Source organism: Haliotis cracherodii, unplaced genomic scaffold, assembly GCF_022045235.1.
Source record: "Haliotis cracherodii isolate W230 unplaced genomic scaffold, xgHalCrac1.p SCAF_1, whole genome shotgun sequence".
Taxonomy (NCBI): domain Eukaryota; kingdom Metazoa; phylum Mollusca; class Gastropoda; order Lepetellida; family Haliotidae; genus Haliotis; species Haliotis cracherodii.
Genome location: NW_027266264.1, coordinates 44628434 through 44641025, shown reverse-complemented (window position 1 = coordinate 44641025; position 12592 = coordinate 44628434). Strand labels below are relative to the sequence as shown.

Below are 12592 nucleotides of genomic sequence, written 5' to 3'. Positions count from 1 at the left end.
AGGAGGAGGAGGAGCCTGCGTTTGCTGTGGGTACGTAAAGTGGGTAGGCCAGGAGGAGGGCATCTGGAATGGCTGTGGATAAGCATCCAAGGCTGATAACCCTGTAGCTGCTGTATAAAATATTAGATCTAAATACAAAATGCATGTTGCATACTGAGTACTAAATTCCTCCTGGCATTCAAACGGCATTGAAATGTAAGGATTCAGAATGACCTGCTTTATCGAAGTTTACAAATCCTTTATGAGAGACACATAAAACATTGCAAATATTGTCAAAATCCATTGTCAAAGTTATCTTAGGGAAGTCAAGACACGATAGAGAGCAGAACATTGTATACACTTGATGGTGATTTGAGTGATGATGTTAAGTCTCTGTGTGGAGTGGGTTCAGACTTGGATATCACACCAACAATGAATCACAGCTGGGAAACTTACCTTGCCTCTTGCTGCCAGAAGAATGGCTTGTTCATGGTAAGGTCTTGCAGTTGTTTCAATGTCTCTGTCATAGTTGCACTAACCAGCACTGTTTGCCTCTTTCTGGGTAAAACCTTAAATATTACTTCCAATTGACTGCCAAAATTGTCTTCTAAAAGACGATCTGCTTCATCAAGTACCTGCAAGAGAAATATCCAACACAATATAAAATACCTGTATTAAACTGTTTTTACTGGGTTTTTAAATGCACTTTTCAAGTGACCATAAGGAATTCATGAAATAGTTTTCATGTCTCTTCTATTGGGAGCTACCTAATGTTGCAAGTTATTTATAATAGTGCCAGGCATTGCATATTATTCCATGATGATAATAGTGGCAGGCATTACATGCCATTCCATGACTACCACATTAGCCAGTGTTGCAAGCCATTCCATGACTACCACATTAGCCAGTGTTGCAAGCCATTCCATGACTACCACATTAGCCAGTGTTGCAAGCCATTCCATGACTACCACATTAGCCAGTGTTGCAAGCCATTCCATGACTACCACAATAGCCAGTGTTGCAAGTCATTCCAGGAATACTACATTAGCCAGTGTTGCAAGCCATTCAACGACTACCACATTAGCCAGCGTTGCAAGCCATTCCATGACTACCACATTAGCCAGTGTTGCAAGCCATTCCATGACTACCACATTAGCCAGTGTTGCAAGCCATTCCATGACTACCACATTAGCCAGTGTTGCAAGCCATTCCATGACTACCACAATAGCCAGTGTTGCAAGTCATTCCAGGAATACTACATTAGCCAGTGTTGCAAGCCATTCAACGACTACCACATTAGCCAGCGTTGCAAGCCATCCCCACGAATACCACATTAGCCAGTGTTGCAAGCCATTCCACGACTACCACATTAGCCAGTGTTGCAAGCCATTCCACGAATACAACATTAGCCAGTGTTGCAAGTCATTCCATGACTACCACATTAGCCAGTGTTGCAAGCCATTCCATGACTACCACAATAGCCAGTGTTGCAAGCCATTCAACGACTACCACATTAGCCAGCGTTGCAAGCCATCCTCAAGACTACCACATTAGCCAGTGTTGCAAGCCATTCCACGACTACCACATTAGCCAGTGTTGCAAGCCATTCAACGAATACCACATTAGCCAGTGTTGCAAGTCATTCCATGACTACCACATTAGCCAGTGTTGCAAGCCATTCCATGACTACCACATTAGCCAGTGTTGCAAGCCATTCCAAGACTACCACATTAGCCAGTGTTGCAAGCCATTCCACGACTGCCACAATAGCCAGTGTTGCAAGCCATTCCACGACTACCACATTAGCCAGTGTTGCAAGCCATTCCACGACTACCACATTAGCCAGTGTTGCAAGCCATTCCACGACTACAGTAGAACACGGATATAACTAACTACAAGGGACCAGAGAAATCAGTTTGTTATATCCGTTGTTTGTTATACACATTTTCACTTGGAAACATACGCCATCTTGGATAAGACAAAGCACAATACACGTAATTGCAGTGTTATATGTGAAATCTTCATCGCCTAATTTCACTCCAAGTTCATCAGCTTTGGTCAGCAGTAACGAACCATTAAGTGGAATGTTTTCGCTTCTCACGGCTTGCAACCATTTGAAGAGAGCATCCTCTATGTCTTGGTGATTGGCAGCTCGTAACCACTTCTGGGCGGGGCCAAAGTCAGTTGAGTCGCAGGATTCAAGAATGGATTCTCTCTTCTTCATAATGGTACTTAATGTTGATTTTGGAATGTCAAATTCCATTGCAATGTCTTTCTTGGTTTTTATGCCAGCATGAACAGCATTAATAATTCTCAATTTCGTGTCTAAACTGATAGCTTTCCTCTTACTATTGCCCGCCATGATAGCATAATGCAAGTGAACTGACACTTGGACACAATCTCGTAGAATTTATATGTTTAATGTGTGTTTTACAGACAAGATTACATGTTCAGGTAAGATTAACACAATGCAAATTTAACAAGGTTGATCCGTCACCGCTGATTGTATTGATTCGCCACCATTGTGTTCATTTGCCGCTGATTGCATACAGCCAATTGTCAGTGACACTTGACACTGAGTGAGATTTCTCAGTTCGCTATACACGTCACTAATTAGTGATAGATGGGCTTGTCGGTGATCAGATATCAGTTCGCTGTATCCGTTAGTTCGCTGTAGAGAGTTTGTTATATACATAAATTTTATATGATATTATATAGGAGATAAATCGGGGATTTTTTAACAGTTCGTTGTATCCGTTTGTTCGCTATATCCGTGTTCTACTGTACCACATTAGCCAGAGTTGTAAGCCATTCCATGACTACCACATTAGCCAGTAAGCCAGTTGCAATCAGTGAGGAGAGAGCTTCACCCTAATGAACTGTTGTACTTCACTTCATGATATTCTTCAAGGGTTAAGTGTAGGCTAACTCAGGCAATCCCAATGTCAGCCCGACCTATCCACGCATCCAACCGTAACTTCCATCATCCAAAATAACATTGAATCAGCAACTCAACTACTTACAAGAAACTTGATCCTCTTCAGGCTGAAGTTTGTACAGCTTTCAATATGGTCTGCCAGCCTGCCAGGTGTTGATATGACTATGTGGGGTTTCACAGAAAGGTCAACACCTTGTTGTAACATATCTGCAATATTGAACAGAAATATTTCAAATATAAACCTATGAAAATCAAACTACTCGTACCTTCAAACAGTGCATGATGTAGGGAGGCAAGTGACATTTCAAAAAGAACAAAAAATGCTCATGGTCCCAGCTCACTTATTGGCTGGGGTAATAATACTTCTGATCTTATAAAATCACTTAAGACTTTAAAATATTGCTACAAACTAGAGATAAATGGAACTAGTCTTTTGTTTGTGTGGTTATTTGTACTTCCGGTCTCTTTTGATTCATGAAGACAAATGCTAAATGCAATAGAACTTAAAGGGGCACTGATCTAAAGCAATTCCCTGGGACTGGTTGTTGCTTTTGTTATTGTTTTTCCTCCGTGACTACCCAGATGATAAGCAACGCAAATGAGCGTGACAAGAGACTGGGCTACCGTCTGAAAGGACAGCAAAATAAACTTGGAGGCAATATTTGTTTTATCCATTTTTGAACACTGATTGGTTAACAGTGATCTATAAAGATTTTGACAAAGGGCGCATGTTAATTAATTTCTTCAGGATAAACAAAACAGACAAAAAGAACGGCGGAGATCATCGGTTGTCGTCATTTGGAAATATCCCTGATTGTTATCATTTAAAAAAAGTATCCATGCAGTGAAAGCATTTTCGGATTTTGGATTGTGTCGATAATACGATTACTACTCCCTTGTTGTCATCAATGTTTTCTGGTATAACCCTACACTTGTGTATTTGTCGTCATTCACTTGATACACAGTTAATGAATTTATTACAGGTATAATTAGTGGTAGCACCACTCAGAATACCTGACAAAGGTTCCCATTTGGCATTTATTGTGTCTGGGGTAATGATTCAATCTTAATCCAGGTTTGAAGTGAGGTGAAATGTGTGTTATGTAATATGCACGTGGTAGCCCAGCAAGAGATGAATGATCAGTTGATTTACTTTTTTTGTAAATCAGCGGATCGTTCGTAGTCATCAAAGGATTAAAAGAAAATACATTGATTGATTAATCACTGTTATCTTGCGCAGTGGATATGTCAAAAGTGAGTGTTTACATGTTTACTAATTTCATTTAGTGCTTCTCACTAAATGGGTTTATTGAAACCATAATGCACCTCTTTGTTTATCTCCTTACGTCATTTCCTCTTACAATCTCCCGCCACTAACGTCATAATTCTACTTCCTATGATGTCATCAAACTTTCTCTTGCGTCATCACCATCTTCATCACCATCATCCGTTAGTTCTGTCAAAATTTTCTGTACCCCATTTTGTACAGCAATTCTCAACTTTTGGTTGTTCGAATCAACTTTTCGGCTTGTGACTGCTAATTTCGACTCCTCCTTTTAACCGATTATTATTACTCTTCCGCTTCGACTTTCTCTTTCGCCGTACACCCCGCTCATAATGCCACCTAAGCGTACGGCATCGGTGAATCACAAGCTGGTGAGGACCGGCTGTAAGAACCGGAGGACTACTACTCCAAGTGGGACGTCAACAACAACCACAGCACCAGGTGAGTTACCAAACTTTGTTTCGCACGATAGGCCCCCGTCTGCAATGCCAAATGTTAACATTAATTCTTCACTTTTATTGCCAGCTCTTGGCCCTGTTACAGCCGCTCCCATCCCGGTTAGTCCCGCTTTGGCAACCACAGCTGATCAGCTTTCTCAGCACTTTGGCACCATCATGGAACTTATTAGAAATAATGATTCCTCCGTCATTTCTTCTAGGCCCCACCAGTTAGCGGTGTGAGCAATGTTACTGATAATTCTGCCAGTATTATTCAGGCTGCGGCCGATCCTGGAATTCCCTCTGACGTCACGGCCTCGCCGATTGGTCACATGGGAAATCCCCTCTCCTACATGGCCGACAACATTGGCGCACATGTGAAGCAAGCCATGAGGGAAAAGATTTGGAAAGGGGAATATGTGGATCTGGCTGTGCTGTCCCCTAAAGCCAACAAAGCCGAAGAAGATGAAGGTACACTTAGACTAATTACCGACAGCACAGGTAAGGTAACGTTGACACAAGTACAGCCTCAATGCTTGCCGGGCAAGTCGCTTGGCATCGGTGCATGGACAACATCCTTTCATGTTTTCGTGTCAATATACACTGAGAAACATGCCTCTGTTAACACAGTGCAGAGTATGCTGTCATACACAGTGGCGACGGGTGGTCAACGTATGACAAACAGTTTCGTCACCGGATGGCGTGGGACCCAATGAGGCAATGGGGTAGAATCGACGGCGAACTGTGGCTGCGCTACATGATTCCGCAGCACAACAGGTCAAGGAATCCACCCGGCACGGTAGGTAGTAATACTACATCAGTTAAGGAATTCCCACAAAACGTTTGCTGGGATTTCAACAAGCATTCATGCATGTAAATTTCCACATAAATGTGGAAAATGCGGGGGTACCTCTCATGGAGTTTCAACTTGCTTTCGAGCTACAGGAGCCAGTAGGCCCCAAGCAAGCGGCACCCAGCAGAGCAGACAATTCCACTCAGGCAAGCATAATGTCAACAGCACCAACACCAGTAGGAATTGAGAACTTGAAGCCTTATTTGCTGCATTATGCCAGTGTTCACAAGCAACAGGCAATTTCATTGTTTTCTGGTTTTAAGTATGGTTTTCGACTTAGGTACCAAGGCTTTCGCAAATACAGATTGGCAGACAACCCTTGGTCAGCACAAGGGCCCGAAGCAAGGTACATTGTTCAGGCAAAACTTGATAAGGAGTTAGACTTGGGTAGAATGGCCGGGCCTTTCATTCGCCTTCCGTTCCAGAACATACAGGTGTCACCAATAGGCCTCGTCCCTAAAAAGCGGGAGTTGGTAACTCCATCTGCTGGGGTTAAGTCACCTGATAGCTTCAGGCTAATACATCACCCTTCGTACCCACAGGGCCAGTCTATTAATGACAACATTTCTCCACAGGATTGCTCAGTCACGTACGCCCGTTTTGATGAAGCAGTTAGGATGGCACAGGAGTTGGGCCGCGGAGCTTTGCTCTCCAAATTTGATGTTAAATCAGCATTTCGCATTATTCCAGTTCACCCACCAGATTTTGAACTCCTGGGAATCGCCTTCCAAGGTAGCTTTTATGTCGATAAATGTTTGCCGTTTGGTTGTTCAATTTCATGTTCGATATTTGAAACTTTCAGTACCTTTCTGCAGTGGTGTATACAGCAGCACCTTCCAAACCAGCAGATTATGCACTAGATAGGGGAGGTGAGCCACCAGATCAAAGGTATGTTAACTGGAGGTTCTAAAAAGGTAACTAAACAGGATCTACGGTCACTGGTGGGAAAACTTAACTTTATTTGCAGGGCAATCCCCATGGGTCGGGCTTTCTGTCGCAGGTTGATAGATCAAATGTGCAGAGTCCAGTCTACATTCCATCGCATACGTCTCATAAAGGGATTGAAAGAACATCTGTCTATCTGGCTAGAGTTTCTTACCAATTATAATGGTGTCTCAATCTTTCAGCAAGCTCAAGGGGATGACAATAGTACAATGCAGCTTTTCACTGACGTAGCAGGCAGTGCAGGTTTTGGGGCTTATTTCCAGGGTCACTGGGCAAGGGGTCATTGGCCACGACAATGGATTGACACACTCATGACCAAGGACTTGACTTTGTTAGAGTTATTTCCAATTGTACTGTCTGTCAGACTCTGGGGTAAGTCACTCACGAACAAGAGGGTACTTTTCTATTGTGATAACCAGGCAGTAGTTCACATCATCAACAAGCAGTCCTGTAAGGTTCCAAGAACTATGGCTTTGGTCAGACAACTGGTTTTGCTATGCCTCAGGCACAACATTCTTTTTAAAGCTAAGTATATTAATACAAACGCAAATGTTATTGCTGATGCTCTCTCGAGATTCCAGTGGGCACGTTTTCGGGAAGCAGCACCAACAGCAGACCTGGCTCCAACGCCGCTGCCACACAACATATGGATGTTCTAAATGAGGAAGCGCGAAGACTACTTAAACAGTCATTGGCCAGTCAACATACCAGACAGCCATTGAGGTGCTGCAGGGTTTTAGAACAACACATGGGCTGTCCCAGGTATGGCCAGTCCCAATTGACCACATCGTCAACTTCATTGCTTATATGTCAGTGAAGGGTTTCTCCATTAATACGGTAAGAACCTATGTTTCTGCTATATCTACCTACCATAAGCTTAGAGGCATGTTGGACTGCACCGATCATTTCTTGGTGCGTAAGCTCATATCTGGTATGAGTAAGGGCAAGCGCAACTCCGACACTCACAAACCTATAACGGTCAATTTGCTCCAAGCCATTATTTCAAGTTTACCTTTTATTTGCACGTCAACCTTTGAAACCAAACTCTACACAGCTGTGTTTTCCGCTGCTTTCTTTGGATTTTTCAGAGCAGGTGAGCTGGTTCAAAGTAAACCAGGCCAATTGGGCATTGCAATGAAGGACATAATATTACAAGCAGATCAGGGACAGGTAACATTCATCCTTAGGCACTCCAAAGGTGACAGGGCTCAAAACGGGGTTTCAATCACCCTTACAGCTATTCCACATCATCCTCAGTGCCCAGTCGCAGCAGTCAAGGGTTATTTCCATGACCGACAAACTGGCGCTGACTCAGCGTTTGTTCATTTTGACAACACAGCTCTATCAAGATATCAGTTTCAGGCAGTCCTAAAGAAGGCTTTGGCGAACAGCAGCTTCACCACAAATGATTTCTCTTCTCATTCTTTCAGAATAGGTGCAGCTACCTCAGCAGCAGTCAATGGTATGAGTCAAGACTTAATCAAACAACTTGGTAGATGGGGGTCAGATTCCTTTAGATCATATATCCGCATACCTAAAATGTGTACTTGACTACATTGTTTAATCGTGACCATTCCACTGTGCCTTGTTTGTGTTGCTTTCAGTGTGGCTGATAGGGTCAAGTTACCTGGCCCGGCCCCAACGCTTCCTGGTAGAGAGCCTGTCTGGCTGGCCTTCCAACTACTTGTGGATGGCTCGCGGTGGGATGGTGTGGCAGGAGCTAATGCCCCTGGTCGAGCGACAGCTAGCCAGGACTGGCCAGCATCCCAGGGCCATACTTATACATCTGGGCTCAAACGATATTTGTAAGAGAAAGGCCAGCCAGCTGTACCTGGACATTCACTTGGCTATGTTGAGGCTCCACCTGCTAATGCCTCAGACCACCATCCTTTGGTCTGACATGCTACCAAGGAGGCATTGGCATGGAGCCAATTGCTACGATGCAGTGGAAATGGCCAGGAAGAAGGTGAACAGGCGGTTGGGCAACCGTGTCAGGGAGCTTGGGGGGATGCATATCCAGCATCCCAAGATTTGTGCTGGGGATAGTTCCCTATATGTTTGGGATGGAGTCCATCTATCAGTCAAAGGACTCCAAATTTTCACAAGTGCAATCTGCAAAGCCCTATGCCAAATGTAGGAAGTAAGTAAAAAGAAAAGTAAGTAACACTTAATTCTTTCGTCTGTGGCTAGTTAAGGGGGTCCCTCATGGTTCATGGTCTTTGGTGTGGGCTTAGCACATGCGTGCTGTTGGCGTGGGCTTAGCACATGCGTGCTGTTGGCGTGGTTCTTGTGGGCTACAAATGAAAATACTTACTTAATCACCAAGTAATCATCAAAATTATCAGGTCCCTGCTCATCAGCGGGAATCTGTTCAGTCCCTCTGCTTCTCAGCGGATGGGAACCTTTAGGCTTAACTTAATTCATGTCTGCTTTTCAGCAGAAACTTAGTATTTTGCTGCTGGCAACATAGTTGCCCATTGCTGCTGCTGCTGCTTGCTGCTTGCTGGTAACTCAAGTTGCCAAATATAATTCATTATAATAATAGCTTAGGGCAGCCCACAAGTCCTGCCAAGCCTATGACCTTGAACCCAACATATGCCTTTCTTATTTCTCTTGCCTTGTCAACTTTGAAAAGGCAGGTTACTTTGCATGGGGTGTTTCAATAAAACAAAGGGAATACTCATATCCTTGCGTGAAGTGCCGATGTAAAAACAACATACTTTTTTCAAAGGGTTAACCGATAATACGTTGATTAATTGCTCATTGTTATCTAACTCAATGGATTTTTCTTTAGGAACCGTGGACGATGAAAATAGTTGTCACGTGGGCTTTCTCAGCCGACCCTTGAGACTTGACACCTATGTGAAACACCTGAGACAATCTAAATGAGCAGTTGAGAAACGAACACGGGTTATAATATCCCTAAACGATATATATATATTTTAAAATATTTGATTGTTACAGAGACACATTTACATCAAATAAGTTTCTTTGTACGGGTAATTTCTTGCTGCTCTACGTCTTGGTTGGGAAATTCTTCGATGCGCGATAGACGTTGTTTTCACAAGTCTTTTCCTTTGTATATTACAGTCAATTTGTAAAATGTGATCCTCTCAGGCAATTTATAAAATGTGTGAATATTTCAGTCATTTTGACTGAAAAATCTGTCTATTTCTTTAACAGATAGACCAAAATTGATTAAGACGATCAATAGGGCCTAAAAACATCACAATAGATTATTATGTAGGATTAAAAGCCAAACAATATAGAAATGTACTTTTCATCGTAACATTTCTAGTCTCTTGGTGATGATATTAAACATAAAAATGTTTGGAATTTGTTGTCATAATAATCTAATGTACATATGTTTCAGTCAATTTGTAAAATAACTCAATATTTAGGCGTTTAATAAATTTCCTAAGTGAAAATTTTGCACATTTTGACTGTAAAAATATAAAAACGAAAAAATAAGCAATGCTCAGGAGAAATATTTACTTTGTGTTGCAAGTCAAAATAGTGTAAACGAAAATCGCACAATTTCCAAGCAAGTGACTTATCAAAACTTCGTCACCATTACCGATGCTACCCACAAAGATACCTACATTTCCTTATCATTTCCAAAACTGTATTTCATTTTGTTGATCAATGTGACCATACGCCCTTATACTATCAATAAAAGTGACAAATGCGCTAACGAATTGCGCAGCACAGGTTGCGAACTAGTCTAGGTTTCTGCTATATCATCCGGGTACTCACGGGAAAAAACAATAACAAAGGCAACAACCAGTCCCGGGGAATTGCTTTAGATCAGTGCCCCTTTAAATACAAGACATAATACCCCTTCGGCCATTCTGGCACAGCGGAGGATAAAAAGTCAATTAGCACCGTGCTATGAATATCGGACAAACAGTCGGTCACTCACACCACCAGAGATTTTGTTTGTTTGTTTGTTTGTTTGTTGTTTAACTCGGTACTCAGCAATATTCCAGCTTTATGATAGAGGTCTGTAAATCATTGAGTCTGGACCAGACAATCCAGTGATTGATAGCATGAGCATCGATCCATGCAATTGGGATTGATGTCATGTAACAACCAAGTCAGTGAGCCAGACCATCCGATCACGTTAGTCGCCTTTGACGACAAGCATAGTCGCCTTTTACAGCATGTATGAGTTGCTGAAGACCTATTCTACCCAGGAATCTTCACCGGTTCACCGCCGGAGTTCCTGGTGACAGCTTCAAATGAAGGGCAAGGTCACCATCGGAATAAGAAAAGACAAACGTATAGCGTATTACGCTAGGGAATGTTATTGTTCGCATTTGGGATGTTATGGGCCACATAATCAGAAGTCAGGCACACTTCCACAGAGTTTTTAAATGATTTGTATCAGAACTGTTCACTTTGAGTCGTGCATGTTTATTCATGAACAAACACAATAATGAAACAATGCCACAAAATACACTTCGAAAGGGACACTGATGGCACAACCAGAGCATTCAACGTAAGTCCAGATATATATCCAGATAGTTAAAACTGACTTCATTTCACCAAGCTTATCCTTTTACGTTAAATCAAATTGAAAGTCGAGAAATTGGTTGGGTGCATCACACTCATAGGAATCCTCAATCCTTCGATCAGTAGTAGTACATTGCAAATGGATATAGCTCCATTATATAATGTCTGTAGAAGCTCTGTGCATAACTAATACAGAATGCAAAGCGAAGTTGATGCGTGTGACTATCTTGTTTGGTTAGTAAAGTGTGTGTAAATGTCTTGCTTTCATGAGATTGCTTCAGTTCTGCAGTATAGCTGCAAATAGAATGACGTCTCGCGATTTTTTTTTGAATGAAAAAAGTAGTTCCAGTGTGACAGAGGTCACGTTTATCCAATCAAAACGAATAAAACGAGGTCAACCTTGTACGACACGTGTGACGGATTTAGTATCTTACCACCTGTATCTTCGCCATGCAGGTAATAAACTTATTTATAATTATTCATGGAATGCTAAAATTAAATAATGACATCAAATAGTTACTTATTCATATACTTGATGTTCAGGTGAAAGATAATAATTGTTGAATAAAATATGTTTAAATTAAAGATAATTATTGAAGTTCAAACAGTTACAATGTGCCGATGCATTGACCAATATTTAGTGTCCATACACATTATAATTGTGGAAAAAATAATAACTAAATATAAAAATATAATTAAACAATGTAAAAGCTGTAAATAATTAACAAATCTATCATCAATACGCAATCATGGTGGTCTTTATTTTTATAGAATAAAGTTAAAAATGCTGTGTGAAATTGTTCTAACACCATGCTAGAATCTATAAATGTATCATAAAAGGAAAAAAACCTTTAACTATCCCAAATTTTAAGTGAAAATAACACTGAACAAGTGTATGTCGTATTATATTGATATTTACATCACGCATATCTTATCATATTCAGCAATGCATGTTATCTGAAACACTTTTTGTCATTCCCATTTTCACGCTCCTGTTGTGGAGGGTGATCATTGCCCATCAACGACATCTCTACACGTATTTGCGTGGGACACAATTATTATAGTGAAAACAAAATCATCAGCGTGTTCATAGCAGATACATGAATCTTATCCCTTCATAACATAACATTGAATGGTGAACCTTATATATCAACAAAAGTTTCAAAATAAAAGATACCGAGAAACTTGCATATGGCATGTTGAGTCATCTTCTACCGTTTCCAGGTCACAGGCGTAAGCAAGGTAAAGCAGATTAAACAAGCATGAAATACTCACATCCCCCGCCAATATGACATGTCGGGTGTGTGCAATGCATTAGCTCCTGAGAACTATGTTCACTGGGCCTTTTTGTAAAGAAATATAGTATGTTTTTCAAGATCTGCTCCGGAAACTAGGACTACTTCCATTTTCAGTTTAAATCAACGTCGTTGCCATGGAAACTCGAAAAATAACTTTTAAAAAAAATCCAAAACTATCCAAAGGCACCAGTTCACCACTAGACCTATCAATGTGCAAAATATGGTGAAGAAAAATGGTACAGTTTTCCAGATCTGCTCCGGAAACGAGGACTACTGCCATTTTCAGTCTAAATCAAAGTCGGTGCCATGGAAACTAAAAAAATATTGTTTTTAAACATGCCA

The 12592-nt window shown here is 41.4% G+C and overlaps 1 protein-coding gene and 1 pseudogene across 1 annotated transcript in view; one reads left to right on the top strand and one right to left on the bottom strand.

Annotated features, from left to right (window-relative positions):
• LOC139478200 (probable ATP-dependent RNA helicase DDX49) overlaps positions 1 to 12592 on the bottom strand; it is a 127476-nt gene that overhangs the window by 81761 nt on the left and 33123 nt on the right. The window contains exons 4-5 of the mRNA XM_071260581.1: positions 3003 to 3124; positions 436 to 614 (exon numbers count right to left, since the gene is read on the bottom strand). Coding sequence (XP_071116682.1) covers positions 436 to 614; positions 3003 to 3124 — 301 coding nt within the window. The remainder of the gene's footprint in view (positions 1 to 435; positions 615 to 3002; positions 3125 to 12592) is intronic.
• LOC139470857 (uncharacterized) lies at positions 6905 to 8483 on the top strand (annotated as a pseudogene).